Source organism: Hetaerina americana, unplaced genomic scaffold (genome assembly GCF_022747635.1).
Source record: "Hetaerina americana unplaced genomic scaffold, ioHetAmer1.1.p SCAF_3, whole genome shotgun sequence".
In the NCBI taxonomy this organism is placed as follows: Eukaryota; Metazoa; Arthropoda; class Insecta; order Odonata; family Calopterygidae; genus Hetaerina; species Hetaerina americana.
The window spans coordinates 109354509-109371786 of NW_027286874.1; the positions used below are offsets into that span (position 1 = coordinate 109354509).

Sequence of the window (17278 nt, forward strand, 5' to 3'; positions counted from 1 at the left end):
TTCAAAATAAAAACAAGGACGCAAAAAACAAATAAGAAAAAATACTCTTTTTTAAATAGAACTATAATTGATTGGAACCAGCTGCCTGGAGGTTTGTTTGAGCCCTTTCCATCCAATTTTAGAAGTTTTAAGTATAAATGTAACGCAGCCACTGGGTAATAAACTTCATTGTAGTTATTAAAATATTGTTTGTATGTGATGTGGACGGGATTTTGTAGGTGATGTGGAAGTGTCATTGTATGTAAAAATATTTTGTCTCTTATCTGTTTTTCTAGTGCGTGTATGTATGTAATTTTCATTGTAAGAGCTATTTTTGACCAAACTTGACCGTTTCCACTAGGAAAATGGCCTAATTGCAACGTAATTCTAAAATAAATAAATAAAATACAAAGATTCAGTTTGAAATGAAAACTGTTCCCTCCCTGGATGACGCTTCATTTGAGTTGGTCGGCTTTTTTAGTTCAAAAATCCTCTCAGAGATGGCCCGAGTGACACGGGCATGATTCAATGGGCAACTACCCATGCGCACCGCGTACTTCGCGGCAATTGTTTTATTGAGAAATCAATACACTTGTATAGATGTCAGCACAGGTCATGTCATGTATTCTAAAGTCGTCTTAGTATAGTGGTGGTGGTTCGCGTGGTCGTCCTTGGTCGCTCTGTGTCAGTTTATGATGAGTGAATACTGACGGGATTTCAAGGGTATATTATTTTCCAATTGAGTCCGCATTAATCAGGACAACTCGTGTTAGCCCAGTAATTATAGGACAAGTGGAAATCACTATACTGTCAATACTCCAAGTCCGCTAGGCCACTGTAATTCAAGTGGGACCAATGGACGAAAAGCAGCCGAAATTCACGTAAGTTGTTAACTCTCTCCTCTTAGCATTAAAGTAATAAGTTATAAATCCCCGGAGAGCTTTCTTTTCGAGTTTTATCGAACTGCGTTGAGATAACCACGAGTTGATACATATTCTATTAGTTTATTCTAATTTTTACAGAATTATGTGACTTCGTGCTACTGTTTTTCCTTGCTTATGCCATTCCCAGGTTTAAGCGAGTCTTAGACAGTGCGATCTTTGGTTCGAGTGGTACATTAGCGATGCGTACCGCTGGTTTCAACTTCCTCGCAAGGAGTATCAATTAATGAAACGGGGGAAAAATTGTAAATCGTACCATCACGCCAGTGTACTCCGAATTAAGCAAAGTGCATTCTATAATACATCATTGGTGACATCCTCTGCATACTTGAATTATTAAATTTCCGTTGGATGCGATTTTACATTGTCCGAGGTAATGTAAGAGATTGACTTCTCGTTGATCTGTGCATTTTAATAACTCAATTGTTCAAAACTGGCAAAGAACAGTTTTCCTCCCATCATTCGATCGCAATGTCCTAAGTATGATTTGTCTTCAAACTTATCTTTCACCTCTGTTTTTCTAAAATTCCTCGCAAAATTATGCCGCCGAATATGAGCGCAGAATTGATGGGCCCCTGCTTAACCGTTGCCCTAGTTAGCATCCAAATGCCTTAAAATTAAAAATTGGTTCAATAAACGGATATCATTATTCGATAGGTCGTTTCATTCATTCGATGCCTATTTATTGCAGATATTAAAAATGGGTTTGTTCCGATTTCGCCTCATTGATGATGTTCGTTCAGGTATGCAGCATTTGAAACCTCGTGTCGCGACGAAATATATTTGTGTTGTGCGGAATAAGTGCGTGTATGCGTTTCAATTCAAGATCAACAGATTCTGTAAATTTACGCCTGAAAAAATCTGAATTTTTAATGATATCAATTCATATGAATCTAGCCTTCTAGTTGTATTTCAGTCGTGGCTGTATATACCAAACAGAATCCAATGAAAACCTTAAAACATACATTTTTAACGTAGTAATTTCTTGGATACAATATATTCTCAGTTATATAATTTTCATATGTGCTCTCCATGGTGTGCAATATAAATATTCCAGTTTGTTGAAAGTTAACAATACCTTTAGGAAAGCTATGGCTTCAACTGCTACCATCGGTGTCAATTCTTGGTGCGTTTGACCTGGTCAAGGGGAGTCTCGTAAAGAAGTAATGCTGTTTAGGAACTGCCTAGTGCACAGGTAAACTCATTGGGGTGACAGCGATGAAACACCTTTTCATTCATTGATGAATTTCAACGTTTCTCCTCTTCATCACTGAAGAAACAAGTGTTCATCTGTGGTGAATGACGCGAGTGCAGCTGGCACATTTACGCTATTGTTGCACCACACCATCGCTTTCTGGCACCATGCTACTAACGGTGGGACAGTTATCAAACCATGGATCTCACCATAGTCAAATAACCGGACAAACAAAATTGTTAGTCCCAATGAAAAAGATGCTGTTTTCTAATAATTATTTGATGCCAGTGATTTTTCCCGACGCCCATATTTGCAACTGTTGTGAATTTTCCCAAACGTTAACACCCTCGTATAATTTATTTGCAATTCTTTCAAGAGTATAGTGTGTCTTAGTGCGGCAGTAGTTTCCGTACGTGGAGGATGTGGTTCCATGCGGAGCATATCGCGTGAATTTGTTAGTTCAAAAATTGTATTTGTTCAATCGAGTGGCGATGTATCATTTAGAATGGAGAACGATCTGGCACATCGTTTGTCTGTCTCCTGAAGATCAGAAGATTCACGACATTTTCCGCCCCCACCCTCTCCACCCCTCACTATTTATCTGATGGCGAATAGATATCCACAATATAGGGTACATATCCACTCCATGAGCTTATATTTAATATAATTACGTTAACCCATGTATGAATATACAGTATCACATATTAATCGACGCATAATGATGCATTGGTCATCCAGGGATACATGAGTTGTATAAAAAGTATCGGGAAAATAATTTATTTCAGATATTGCTACAATGCCTCAATATTATTCTAAGTACATCCCTTGGATGTCGACCCACTTTTTCCTGCGGCTGTTCCACCACTCTAAGGCTCCCTGGTAGGCGGATTCCGGAAGATTCTTTAAGGGTACGAGTGCGAGCTTCTTTGACGGCTTTTAGGGTCCCATGGTGGTGTCCTTTGAGGTATTTCCCTTTTGGGAGTAGAAGATAGTCTCCTGCTGCCTAGTAAAAACTGTAAAGGGGTTGGGAAATCGTCGCAATGCCGTTGCAGAAGGTCTTCTCAAGCAGACATTAGACCCCGCTCTTGATTGTCCGTTCAAAGAACTTCGGAACGAGTTTAGCGCAGATATTTCGCATCGCCAAATTTTCAGTGATGATCGTGTGTGCACTGTCATCTTATCAATGCCAATAATACGATCTGCGAACATGCCTGACCGACAGTCTGAATTCAGCACTTAACGCAAACATGTCTGTAAAAAACTGTTAGCGGTATTCTTTATACAAACCTTGTAGACCAAACTTTTCTAAAGAAAAGAAAGGTTCGTGTCTTAATTAGATGGATATAACCTGAAAGACACATCTGAAGCTGCTCCACTGAATAAGAAAGCGCATATGCAGTGTATATCCATGTCCCTCAATATCCATGCTTGGAAAAGGAGATAGCTTCAGGCGTCACTTTGTGGAAACGATACATATTGCAAAGGAAACACTTGGTTTTTCCACATAAAATATTTATTCACGACCTAGGTTTCGACGCTCAGCGTCATCTTCAGGTGAAATACAGGCCAAAATCTTTCTTTATATAACAGAAGGAATGGGGAGGTGGGGGGGGGGGTGTGTATGGATGTAAGAAAGGAAGAGGAGATGGTGGGGGAGGGAAAGGAGCGGGATTGGGGTATTACTGAGAAGGAGGAGTCAAGGTTAGTCTCCGGGGGGGGAGGGGGGGGGGTAAATATTTTATGTGGAAAAACCAAGTGTTTCCTTTGCAATCCATGCTTGGATATTGGAGGACATTTGTATATCCAACGAAGGTAATCTTCATGGCCATTGGATGTCCACTGTGTGTCCACTGATGTATGTCCACTGTGGATGCTGTTTAGGAAGATGCCTAGTGCACGTGCAAACTTGTTGGGAGTGACAGAGATGAATCGCCAACTTTTATTCATTGATAATTTCCACTTTTCTCCTCTTAATTACTCAACAAACAAGTGTTCATCCGTAGTGAATGTATACACCACTATGTGGGGTATCAAATGGATGGTCACGTGCGGGGTGGTATCTCAGCACGCTGGACCATTTCGGTTCAAGCGTATCCCACGTATCATGCGCCTTCAGCCTTTAGGTGTACATACTGTAAGGGTGTCGAGTGAATGCGCTCGTATTGCGCCCAGGGGGTCCACCGCGACTCAACGATCACCCATCGCCCCCTTGTTAGCACCGAGCGGATTCATGGACGCCCCTCATCAGTCTGAGATAGAACTGGAAATGGGAATGGGAGCATGCATTGGACAGCGGAAGAGTTCCTTCGGAGCGGGAAGTCAGCTTTTTAAGGGATTGGCGCGGCGCCGATGAAACGTTCCGATTGAGAAAATCTGAATGGATATTAAAAGGATGAATGTCGGGCGAATAGAATCCCGTCCGCCAGTTTCTAATCCGTATTCCCAGCGGTTTTCCAACTGGACCAACGTGGTAATGTGGCATTCACATTCGATGGCCTTAGCCAATAATCACCTTGTCGGTGCGCGACTCGCTAATTGGTACTGTCACGTCACTTGACTCTTTGGCCTTCGAATTTGCGAGGGGAAACTGGGGATTTAGAGACTGGCGATTAGAACCCGACCGTGGTTGTGATTTCCACGTCCGACACACACACACACACACACACACACCCTTTGGTGGGCCGCATGGGGCTTAGTCACTCCTTACTCGTCCACGTCGGTTAGCCATTCGACGCCGTGCTCGCCGCTGTAGTCCTGCTTAGCACTTGGTAAGGAAGCAGAGTGAAATGAAGGTGTCCCCCTTCTGCGCGCGGGGTTCCTCTCATTCTCTGGTTCCCTCTAGCCCTCTTAAGCGGAAACGAGGCAATGGTACGATGCGGTACTTTAAGCGCTAAGTTCTCCGCGAGTACTTGGGCAGTGACCCAAGAGCGTTCTGCTTGTATGCCAGGGAGGGAGGGGGGGGGTGTGGGCAAACCGTGGCCTGCTTAAGGGATTGTAACGATATATCATTCAAACATATAGCAATGGATGAGCTGATACTTTCAATACATACTTCCAAAGTGCTCTCGCGAACGATGTTGCCTCCGAGGATTTCCCAGATATTCTATGAACCAAAATAATGAATATGGTAACAGCGGACGAACAAGGAATTATCGAATTGCTTAACCCAAGAGTGGTAACAGGGGTTAAAAAACACCCCAGAGCGGGTTGAAATCTCGCGCCAAACGATAATGGCTTACGTTTGCGACTCGAGACCTATACCATAATTCACGTCAATCTATGTGTCACGTGATTCTATATTAAAAAACGAAAAAAATCATCCCCCCCCCCCCCCCATTGGACTCTTACAGTCATAATGGGTGTGAGATACGAATTTTTGAAAATTGTCACCCCGCGTTACCAGAATAGGGTGAAAAAGTAGTGTTACCATTCTAGGGTTAAAGAGGATAAACCCAACAAATCCCCGGGTCCCGAAAATGTATCGGCCAAGGCATTATAGCCACTAGCTCATAGTATTTTACTGTATATCTCACTAATATCGAAGAAATCCCTGAAAGAGTGCCCAGTCCCTATTAAGGGTTGGAAAACCTCGCTTATTTTTTAAAAATTGGTGACAGGGAGGTTCCCAGCAATTGCAGACTCATTTCTCCTCACGGCCATTTATTGCAAAATTTTAGAATGCATTATTGTCCGTTAGATAATGGGATACGGTGATCTTTTTTACTGCAAACGTTAAATTAAGAGGGCAGAAACTAGAGCAGGTGGAACAGTTTATGTATGTCGGAATTGTTTTGGACCAAAATGGTCAAAGTGTTAGGGACGTAAGGCGAAGAATTGCGCTAAGCAAAAAAGCTTTCACAAGGAAGAGAGAATTGATGACAGGTATAGTTAATAAGGATGTTAAGAAAAGGGTCGTTTAAAACTTTGATATGGAGCGTAGCTATGTCCGGCGCGGAAACGTGGTCATTGAAGCAGGATAATAGAAGTAGACTGGAGGCTTATGAAATGTGGAGGTGGATCGAGAAGGTTAAGTATACTGAAAGAAAAACAAATGAGTGTGGTGGGGAAGGAGAGGAGTTTGTTGGGAGAAATCATAAGGAGGCTGACAATTTGGATGCGAAAGATATTGATTGGCAGTGGGATGTTGAAGACTGTGATAGAGGGTAGAATGTTATGCGAACGAAGAGGGGGCATAAATAGGATGGGAATGTTGGACGCAATTAAGGGAGGAAGTATTCAGGTAAGAAGAGGGGCTTGTTGTAGAGGAAAATGTTGGGTTGTGTTTTGTTAGGAGGTACAAGTGAATTATTTGTTAGTTGTGTTCACCTACTTTAATCGATAGATTACCTACGTGGTGTATCCGAAAAATAACCGACCTGTGTTCATATCTCCGCATTGGTGCTAATCTTTATGGTCTTCCCGGACCGTGTGGCATCCTTCCTTCGAAGTAGTTTTGCCCATTTGATTGAACCACACGCTTTACCAGCGGTGCTTCCACATCTTAAAGGAGTCCTCGAACGCAGATTTTGAAATGGCCTTCAGCTCGCGCATCGCATTACTCTACACATGTCGTCGAACCGCTTTCCTTTGAGCGCCTTTTTTCAATTTTGGGAACATCCCCGAAAGTCGCAGGGAGCTATGTTTCGGCACTGTATGGAGGAGGCTGGCGAAGCTGTATAATCTCCTGTGTTTCGCCATAAATTGCTGCTCAAGGTTCGATGAATTTATGAACCCTCAAAATTAAAGAAAATAATTAAAAACGCCGGTCGGATACTTTAAGGACATACCCTGTATAAAAATACTTGTATCGGGGAGAGTGAATGTGATTTTTTTGGATTTTCAGAAGATAATTGACAAGGTTCCCTTATGGTAAACCAATTTTTAAATTAGAGTTAACCGGCATAAATAAGAGCGCAATGTATTGGGTCGGAGACTCTGCCAGAACGGGAGCAAAGGGTAGTCCTTGACGGCGTTAGTTCTGATAAAGTGACCTCTCTAGAGTGACCTCTCTTAGAGTGACCTCTGCTATACCTCAGAGGAGTGTAATCAGGCCCTTGCTTTTCTTGATTTTTTTGAACCGCGAGGTGAAAAGTAAGGTTAGGATGTTTAGCGGATGATACGGTGATTTACTGGGCGATATCTGGGGAAGAGGATTGATTAATACTAGCAAGGGATCTCGATTACATTTCAAAATGTTGCACAAAATGGGGATTGACGTTAAACCATAACAAATCTTCGGTGGAAAATTCTTTTGAAGGTCCAGGAACTCCCGAATATTATCTAGAAGTGGTTGATATGGTGAAGTACCTAGATGTAAATCTTACTGACGATTTACCATGGTCACCATCACATACGTCAAATCTGCGGCCAGGCAAACACGTGGGTCGTTCAATAAGTGGTGCAATAACGACGAATAATACTCCGAATTCATCGTTTCTTGTTTTATGCAGGTAATCGATTGAGATGGTTCCGGCTGCATCCCAAAAAACCAAGGCCGTCGTCCCTTTGTCCGCCGTCTTTGCCTTCTTCGGGGCCGGATCGCCCTTAGAAACCCACTGTTCCTTTGTCTCTGGAGTGTAGTATTCATGTTTCGTCCGCAGTTACGTATCGAAATTGAAACGGAAATATAATAAGGTCAGGGGATGTGCTATCGTGGTCTTAGGAGTCCCATTTAGAGTATGCATGCTGTGTGAGGGATCAGACGAAAGTCAGGAAATTGAGTCGGTTTTTAAGACAGTGAGGCCCGTTGCTCGAAAAAAATGTTTCGCGACAAAACGAAAAACGTCATAGAAATGCAACTAAGAGTTTTTTGTGGGAATCATTAGAACAACGAAGAAGTAACGCTAGGTTGAACGATTAAATAAATTCAGAGCCGAATGTTTCAGCGCCGATGTCTCGTCAGTTATTCGCAATCCGACATACAAAGGTCGTTTGGTTGATCAATGCGAGAAATAGACGGCATAACTAGCAGACAAAGAAATCTTCTTAAACTTCCAGCAGAAGGGTTGGACATTTTCTACCGGCGGCGTCTCTCTGGGTGGGGACCGATAAACCGCTAATGGACAAAATTTTCCCCTTATTGCCTTCCAGTTCTGCAATGACCTGTCTTAGTATGGCGGTGGTCTCTCGTTTAAGTGTGTCCCATGTTCATTTCAATTCCCTCTTTTTTAATATAACCGAGAACTTGTGCAGCCTATAAAGGTTACGCATACTTTAACGCTTAGTTTACCGCTAAAATGTATATGTGTGCACCCCCATGCACACCTTTTAAAATATTTCTTAAGTGGATGTTTTTCCCTTTTTCCTGCTCTTTATGAAAGCCCTTCCATATCCCTTGTTTGAACTCTTCGTGAATATTTTTCTTGGTATCCAGATGGATTATTCATTTGCGTTGGCTACTGGTGGAAAACATTTCAAGCATTTCTCCGTCTCTCGTAGTAGTAGTATTTAGGGGAGGTGACCGACAGCTGAGGTCATTTGCACCATAGGGGATGGACAGGAAAGGATGAAGGGTGGAGAGAAACCCGACGCCGGCATTAGCCTACTCTTTACGAAAGGCGCCAAGGGGTCCGCAGTGTAACGTCCCATCTGACGGACGGCGTACTCACTCAAAGTGCCCTCCACAGAGCACCTCAAGTAGGGATCGAGAAACCACTGAAAAATATGCAACACCGGCGGGATTTGAACCCGGGCCCTCTGGGTGGGAAGCCAGTACGGGTAGCCCCCGCACCATCTCGATCGCCAGATTCATTTCAAATTTTATCTTCTTTTTCCACCGGTAGCTTAGACACCTAAAGCATGATACCTCTGAAAAATATTCATCATCGCCGGGATTTGAACCCGGGCCTTGGGAAGCCAGTACGTTAGCCCCCGCACCATCTCGATCCCCTCCGTGATTTGTAGGATCACCCTGTTCGTAGTCGAATTTATTCCGACTTTGTAAAAAAAGATGCAGTGGAAAAATAGTCAATTGAATATCTTTCTCTCTTTCTAGCGCAAGCTTTGTAGGACTTGTTGAAATGCGGAATCTGGTAGATATGCATCAGAATGCATTTCGTGTGGTCAATGGAGCCTGAAGTATGAGACTTGCACCTTCGGAATTCGGTATTCGAGGCGAATGCGGAAGACGTGATGGAATGAGGAGGGCGTCGTGTGTACGCCGGTGAGGGAGGTTCATTTGGAGCACTCCATGAGGAAGGAGATATCGGTGAAACGGAGATGACGAATTAATAATGAACTTAATGTTGAAAGAAGTCGTTATCGCAATAGCGAACTTAATGTTTTGGTCCCACGAAGAAGATCCCGGGCCTAGTGTGCGCCTCATTTGAAGACGGCGGAGTTATTTTTGTGCGAGGGAGAGAGAGAGAGAGAGAAAGCGTTTGAAGGTGAAGGATAAATAGTTGCTGTCAACCAATCTTCGAGCTGGAGTTGAAGGGCGTCCTGTTTTTCGAAAAAAGCTCCGAACGCCTATACGTAAAAAAAGCAAATGATTGCTGTGTTTAATTTTTTTTACCCAATAACCATTTTCTGTTTTCTACATGTAGGCATATCCCACCATCTCTTGTATTCTAGAATTTGCGGAAATCGGCCGGTTACGCAATGGAATCAAATTTTCCATTCATAAAAAAAAACAAAGAAAGCAGATGCGCGTTAGGGATGTGTAGGTAAATGAAAGGGTATACGGTTTGCGCCAAGGTTTCGTTTATGTCGATTATTATGGAAAGTTATAAGAGATTATTTATTTCGTTGATTATTTCTGGAACTCGCAGACGTACGCGTAATATGTCATTGAATGAGGAGTGGGAAAGGGGCGAACCGGGACGTGAGAATCATTGAGGAGATCGTTAGGCGTGAAATTAATAGTGTTCATGTTGTTGGGAACCAAAGAGCGGTTGGCATGGAACTGAACGGATCAGTCGTCGGCGAATTGTGTAAGAGGGCCTTTTAACTCTTGGATCAATGCTTCCCGCTCTTTTATTGCATCAATTTAACTCAATCGGCGCTCTTGAAGGATAATAATAACTCGAAGATGGCAAGAATAGTAAAGGCGAGCGAGCGGAGAGGGAGGCGGAGCACGCCCAACATACCGACATTCACCTACGGCGACATTTAATATGCTGTCACGTTCACTGTGCCAATGGGATAGTTTTATCTAATCCTTGCGGAACGATAACTTAATCTTTTATCTGTCCATTGCGACCATGAATTGAACCGAGGGATTTTAAAGTAACCTATTTCATTGGGCTTGGTATCCCTGACGAAAAGGCTGGGTAGGCTGAAAAGTAAAGCACACATGCTTGTAGAACGCGAACAAAAACAAATAGCTAGAACGGGCGAATAGTACATTAAAGTAAAATTCTTAAGTTTCAAAATCATTCGTATCTTTACGTATATTCAACATAATCACCGTTTAGGCTAACACATTCTCCCAACGTGTAACAAGTTTATCCATCCCGTCATTAAAAAACTCTTCCGACTTTTCTCGAATCCTGGACTTGACAGCTGCCTTCACCTCATCGTTCGAGGTGTAATGATTACCCTTGAGGTGTCTCTTGAGTTGAAGAAAAAAATAACAATCGCATGATCGGGTGGGAATAAGGAGGGTGTGGAATCTGTTCAAAGTTCAGGTTTCGCAGAGCCTCTCCAGTTGCGCGCGAGGTGTGTGGACGAGCGTTGTCATGTTGCGAGATTATTGGCGCCAGGCTACCTTTAAAGGTCCATGGGCATTCCAATAGGGTTTGCGATGCGCTTTTGAGTGATTCGCCGGTCAATTTGAATCAAATCTTCGAGTTTGCGATGTTTATCGTCTGTGGCAGTGATCGGACGCCCGCTGCGTGTTTCATCAACAATAATGGCTTTTCCAGGCTAGCAACCACGAAAGTTTACTACCCATCGATTTGCAGTAGACCTATCTAGAGCATCGTCACCATAAACAGCCTTTAAACGACGATGAATCTAAGTAGGAGGCACTTTTCCTCCTTTAAAAATTCGATAACAGCACGTTGTTTAACTCGCGTTAACGAAATACATTGGATGAATGAAACGACCTCAAACCTGCGCACGCCTGTTTAGGGGAATGTTACTTACACATTCCACCAGGAGTGCTAGTGATTTTGTGTGTGGTCTTCAAGCATGTGTGTATTAGTTTTCGGCCTACCCTCGGATTATTAGTGTCCTTCTTCATCAACTCTCCCGGATTAGGTCCTAAAAGCGTGATAAGTATCGGTTTCAGCATGGTTAAGCTAGCCTACATAGCTGCAAATCCTCTTTTATCATCATAATATCAATGTGCACTGACATTTCTATAGTGAAGAGAGTTATTGCGGTTTTCTTCTCAAAAATATGTTGGGTGATGTTTCTACACAATTATCAATCTCATAATAATGATAATACGTGAATGGTTAAACAATGCGTTCGCTCCACCGGTGCAGTAACCACGTATCGACCGACCGACCTTGTCGGTCGATTTCACCGTCTTCGCCTTATTTGGAGCCGAATGCCCTTTGGAAACGTACTGCTTCGACTATTCCTTTGCATTTCAACTGTATTTCATCCACAGTTATGTATCGGTGCAGAAACTCGTGTGGATTACGACGGAAAAGGGCCAAACCGGCCTCCGAATTGACTGACCGACTGCGTTTATGCATTCGCCACTGAAAGCGAATGCGTCACCCATCTTGCCGATATTTTTTTCACTCCCAATTTGTCGGCAAAATTGAAAATACTGTGCCTTGTGATATGCCTATGGCTTCATCTATTTCGCGAACTGTGATTCGTCCATCACTCGAAACCATATCGTAGATTTTGTCAATCATTTCAGAGGAAGTCACTTCCATTGGAATTTCAGGACGATGTTCATCATATGTGAATGTACGGCCAATTTTAAACTAATTTATCCAACTTCCAAAGAAACTGCGAGAGATGCCGCAACAGTAACTTTTAACGGAGTCATCCGCTAATGTGCATTTCAATGCGTTTAAATGGACGCCTCGATAGCTTAACTGGCTAAAGCGCTCGACCGGATATTGAGGGATCTGGGTTCGAATCCCAGTCAAGGCGAATGATTTTTACACTCTGAAATTGTTGCATTGTAATTTATCCAATTGCAAACAGTCGCAAATAAAGGAGCAGATGTTCCATGAACTTCATCCATCTCGGCATCGATCTCTTTAGGTTTTAAATCTTTTGAATAGAAGTATTTAATCACCACACGCACCAATTTTTTTCCATTTTTATAAATAAACAACAGTTTGTGTTTCAATCGATAATGAAAATGAAACCACGTGATGGATGTAGAAGAAATATTAACAGCAGTCTGGTGAGATATGAGGCTTACTAATAAAAGCAAACCTTTCCTGATACTGCGAGTGCCATCTCTCAGATTTTCTAATGAGTTAACGAATGACCCACATATGAAATTGGAACATCGACACCGGTCGATTGAAAACTTTGTAAGTGGGTAACTCCACCTTTCTCCTTACTTCATCTCCTTCTACTCACGAATCAGTTCCCTCTCCAGAGACATGGCACACGTTTAGTAATTTGAAATTATCTTGTTGATTCTTGCAGATCGCTGCATTCTGTAGTATGTATGAGGGGGTATCGTGAACTCATACCTACTACTAAAAATAATCGCGATAGAAGCTTAATTTTAATTTTTTATATTTAAGATTTGTCTCTATGGTCACCATCCTGAGTTTTACATTTCTCGCAGCGTTTCTTGATCTTTCGAAGACCGTTGTCTCTCAGTAGATTTGCTCTAAACCCATTTTTCCACCTCGAGAATGATTTAATTTGACCGTAATCGAATCCTTGACCCCGCAATGGTTTTCTTAGTCATGGGAATGAGAAAGAGTCGCCTTGGGTGAGATCGAGGGACTAGGGCGGATGTGGCAAAATCTCAAAGCCACTTCGCTTTGATTCCTCAACCACACCTCGAGTGGAGTGAGCAGGTGCATTGTCGGGTAAAAGGCGAGTGCTTTAGTGATAAAACCATGCATTTCAATGCAGCAATTTCAGAGTGTACAAATCATTCGTCTCGACCGGGATTCGAACCCGGATCCTTCAATGTCCGGTCGAGTGCCTCCGCCAGTTTAGCTATTGAGGTGTCCTCTTAAAATGTCAAAGTATAAGAGGACGACTCTATAGCTTAACTGGCTAAAGCACTCGACCGGACTTTGAGAGATTCGGGTTCGAATCCCGGTCAAGACGAATGATTTTGACACTCTGGAATTGTTGCATTGAAATGCATATTAGCGGATGGCTCCGTTAAAAGTTACTGTTGAGGCATCTCCCGCAGTTTCTATGGAATTAATAAAACCATGCAGTTTCTTTTTCAGAGCATCACGTAATTAGCTTGACAGTGTGTGTTAATAGGCACCAGTTGCGGGGACTGAACCACCTCCGGGCAGTCTGTTAAGATGACTCCACGACAGACCCAAAAAATAGACAGCATGACCTTCCCTGTGGGCTTCTGCGCCTTAGCCTTCTTGGAGAGAGGCGAGTCGCTCTGCTTCTACTTCTTGGTCTCTGGATCGTATTAATAGATCCAAGAGTCATCCATAGTTTCCTCGCAACCAAAAAAATCCTCTTCATCTTGCTCCGAAATATTCAGCATCCCCCTTGATAGGTCGCGCCGTGCTTGCTTCTGGAAAGGAGTCAGCAGTCGTGGATGCCGCCTTTGCAAATTCTTTGCGAATGCCGCGTGCAGTTCTTCGCGAATAATTTTCCACTCGCTATCGTAGCTAAGATCAGTCTTGATGTGATCAGTTGGATGGTTGCTCTTCGGTCTAACACGAGGATAAAGACCTCCACTTTCTTCTTTCCTGTGGCAGCCTCGTCCGTGAGTGATGGCCTTCAACTTCTTGGATTGTCGTCTGTGGGGGACATGTGGAAGCCATTTTGAAAATTCCTTATCCATCACACACAACTGCATCATCTCACGGACTATCATTTCCGTAAAGAGCCATCATTTCGGCATGGATTTACCGGCCGGTTTAACCTTTCAAATGAAGTAACCTGAATCACACTGCGAGCCTCTTATCTTCTCCATACTGCGAGTTTATTTATTTAGTCTTAGTCCGAAAAACAGCACTTTCTTGCCTTTACATCGGACACGGTTACGTTACTTCAATCTATGGCTTCCTGAAACAAAACTACTCTGCATTAATAGCTTTAATTTACAACATTTAGTACGTGAGGATTAATTAATATGCAGAAGAATTTTTACCCAGATATCTCGGTTATTTCTTAGTAATAATTGCTTAAAACGTTGCCTCCACGAATGAGAAACCCTAAATTTGGTATGATACCTAATATTTCCATTACGAATGGAAACATAAATATTTAACGAAGTATCCATCCACGGGTAATGACTCGTTTCTGTGTTTATTTTGCTATTTTAGCGGCTTCTTCTGTAAAAATTAATTGTTTTAATTAATATTCGTCTCTACTTTTATTTGGGCGAGATGGAGACGATGTAATAGTCCCTTCTTCCACGTAATCGCTTCATTTAACATTGAGGATGATAACAAGTAATCAAGCTCTGGGTGGAGGAAACTCACCTAGGTGGGAGTCGAACCCGCGATCTCTAGGTTGTCCGGCGAGAACCTCTCGCCGCCGCAACTGGAGCTGGGAAAAGTAGCGGTAACATCAAGTGTAGGAATTGCACCATCTTTATTCTCCGCCGTTGATGAGCGACACTTAGCTTCCGAGCATCAAATCTTTATGGGACGTATTTTTTTCCAGCGTATGAGGTGGCTGGATTGGTTAAAACTGGGATCGCCGCAGTAGCACTTGAGGCATTTTCAATGAAGATGTTTCGGGCGATGATGCCATCAAATTGTCTTCAGCGTGAAGCCCAGGATGTGTTCATGTCAATAGTTAGTTGCGAATCTCTAATTTATTTTGAAAAAAAAGAGAATTAGTGCGGGTGTGGAGAAAGAAATAAGCCGAGATGTCCGTTGCCAGGGCCGGGGGTCCATGCCACTGCCTCGCGTGGCCCTGATGAGTCACGCACGAACGACGTCTTGTTATTTTATGGATCAAATGGATGTTTTGCCCCCTTTTACTTTGAAACTAGTTACTTGAAGACTGTATTCTCATCAATTCGTTGTTGCTTTATTTTTTTTACTTCGGATGAGATGTGAGAGAGCTAAGATTTGCACGGTTCCCGGAAATCTTATACAATCATTATGGAGAACATAACAAAAACACTCGTACCCCACATTAACAACTTCATTACACGTGTGCACCACATTGCTTCATTCGTCCATTCTGAACACTGACGAATTATTATTTATTGATGAATAAAAACCCAATTTCATCCTGGCGATGGTGGGAATTTGGCAACTCCCGATCCTTGAGGTCTCTTCAATTTGACCTTGACTTCAATGACTAGCCTCTTGCTTACGTCACATTGTATTGTTCTCCTAACCTATTGACGCTGAGTGGCGGTACCGATCTCCACCCCCTCTCGCCGCCTCCCCCCTCCGTTTTCCCTTCGGCCCCCCCTCTACAAAGCTTCTCAATTTCTCCATTTAAATTCTGATTGGTGGACGACACGTGAGCCCACACATTCGCGCGGCTGCATTCCTGCTACGAGTGGCAATTCTACCGGGGATTCATTTTAGAAACGTAGAAGAGATTTGGAGAGTGTCGTTCTTTCAATCATTGGGGGCACTTCGCAATCTTATAATCGCCCCGATCCACACAGTTCTCGCATGCAAGTCGCCATAGATGGCCGTTCCCAAAGCGACTCGCGTCATACATCCACTTTTTGTATTTCCTGTATTACGAATCTCCAGTTCCGGTAAGATTTGGTAGGACTAGTTTTAGGGAACTTCTATAGAGTTTGCTATTGATGTTATTACAATCCTATCCTCCCCTGGTATTGTTTTTATCCGAAATAGAAATAATCAGCACTTTTACGTCGGAGATATTTCCAATTTCTGAATGTATGTTATCTGTAATGTATTTCGTTTTATTTTTGTGGGTAATTTTTTTCATTTTCAACTTGAATCTCCTTTTAGGCTGATATAATTTTACTGCTAAAAATATATTACTATTAATTGCTTCAAAACGATACACCCACGTAGACAGCATGTGGGTGGAACATGATCCGCAGGAACTCGCCGAGGCATGTCCTTGTACTCATCATGAGCATGTAATTGGTTCCATGAATTTTTCTATGACTTTCATTTCTACCTCCAGTTCTTCCCGTGCCATGTTTGCCATTTCCTCCACACATGCGATGAAAATCACGGGTGAAGATGGGCGCCCATCTGCAACCCCTCTCCCTAACACTGCCCACCCGGACTCGCCATCTGCAAATCCCACCTGAGCTTCCACGACATTTGCAGGGCCCTAATAAATATTCTATCCCTCCAATCTACTTCTATTTTCCGTAACACATTCATCAACATAAACCCAAGTTACTCTGTGAAATGACCGATCGGAATTCATGAAATAAACAGCCCTGATTGTGTGCTATGTTCTTCTCTATTAGTGACCTCATCATTGCTATGGCATCACGCGTGCCTCTCCCCTTCCTGAACCCATACACGTATTGATCATCCCCTAATTAATCATTTGCCCTGCTGGTTGGTAAACTACTGGTTCTTCGACAAATGAATATATCTTAATATCAACTACGGAGTCAATGTCGTTAACGTTGAGAAAGAATAAAAGAGGTTCGAAAAATCTTCCTTGGGGATCACCCAAAGTGACTTTTACTGCATTAAAGCGAATACCATTTATGCCTGACCTGTCTTTGATTCTTTAATCCAGCACAGGGTATTTTCATCTTTGCCATAGGCTTCTAGCATTGTGAGAAGTTTCCTACGAGACACTTTAGTTTGAAGCTTTTTTGAGAACTAAAAAAACCACGTCCTCTGGAACATCGTTCTCTCCCGAACCAAAGATATCTTAAAAAAAAGCGAAAGTTGTGCCTCGCAGAATTAACTCTTTCGGAAAGCGTGCTGGTTTTTCATCAATTACTCTTTTGAATATCGAAGTGACTCACTATCGAATTAACAATTTTACGTTCCAGCAAAATATGAATGTGAGGGGAATAGCGTAATTTCTCGATTCCTCCCCGTCTCCCTCTTAAGATATAGGTGTAACATCAGCAGTTTTCCAGGAAATAATTTCGGTCAACAGAAAA

At 42.7% G+C, this 17278-nt stretch overlaps 1 protein-coding gene across 1 annotated transcript in view; it reads left to right on the top strand.

Annotated features, from left to right (window-relative positions):
• Window positions 1–610: 610 nt before the first annotated feature.
• LOC139690580 (mitochondrial glutamate carrier 1-like) overlaps window positions 611–17278 on the top strand; it is a 40424-nt gene continuing 23756 nt past the window's right edge. Inside the window, exon 1 of the mRNA XM_071588057.1 lies at window positions 611–860. Within this exon, the coding sequence (XP_071444158.1) occupies window positions 835–860 (26 nt within the window). The 5' untranslated portion in view covers window positions 611–834. The remainder of the gene's footprint in view (window positions 861–17278) is intronic.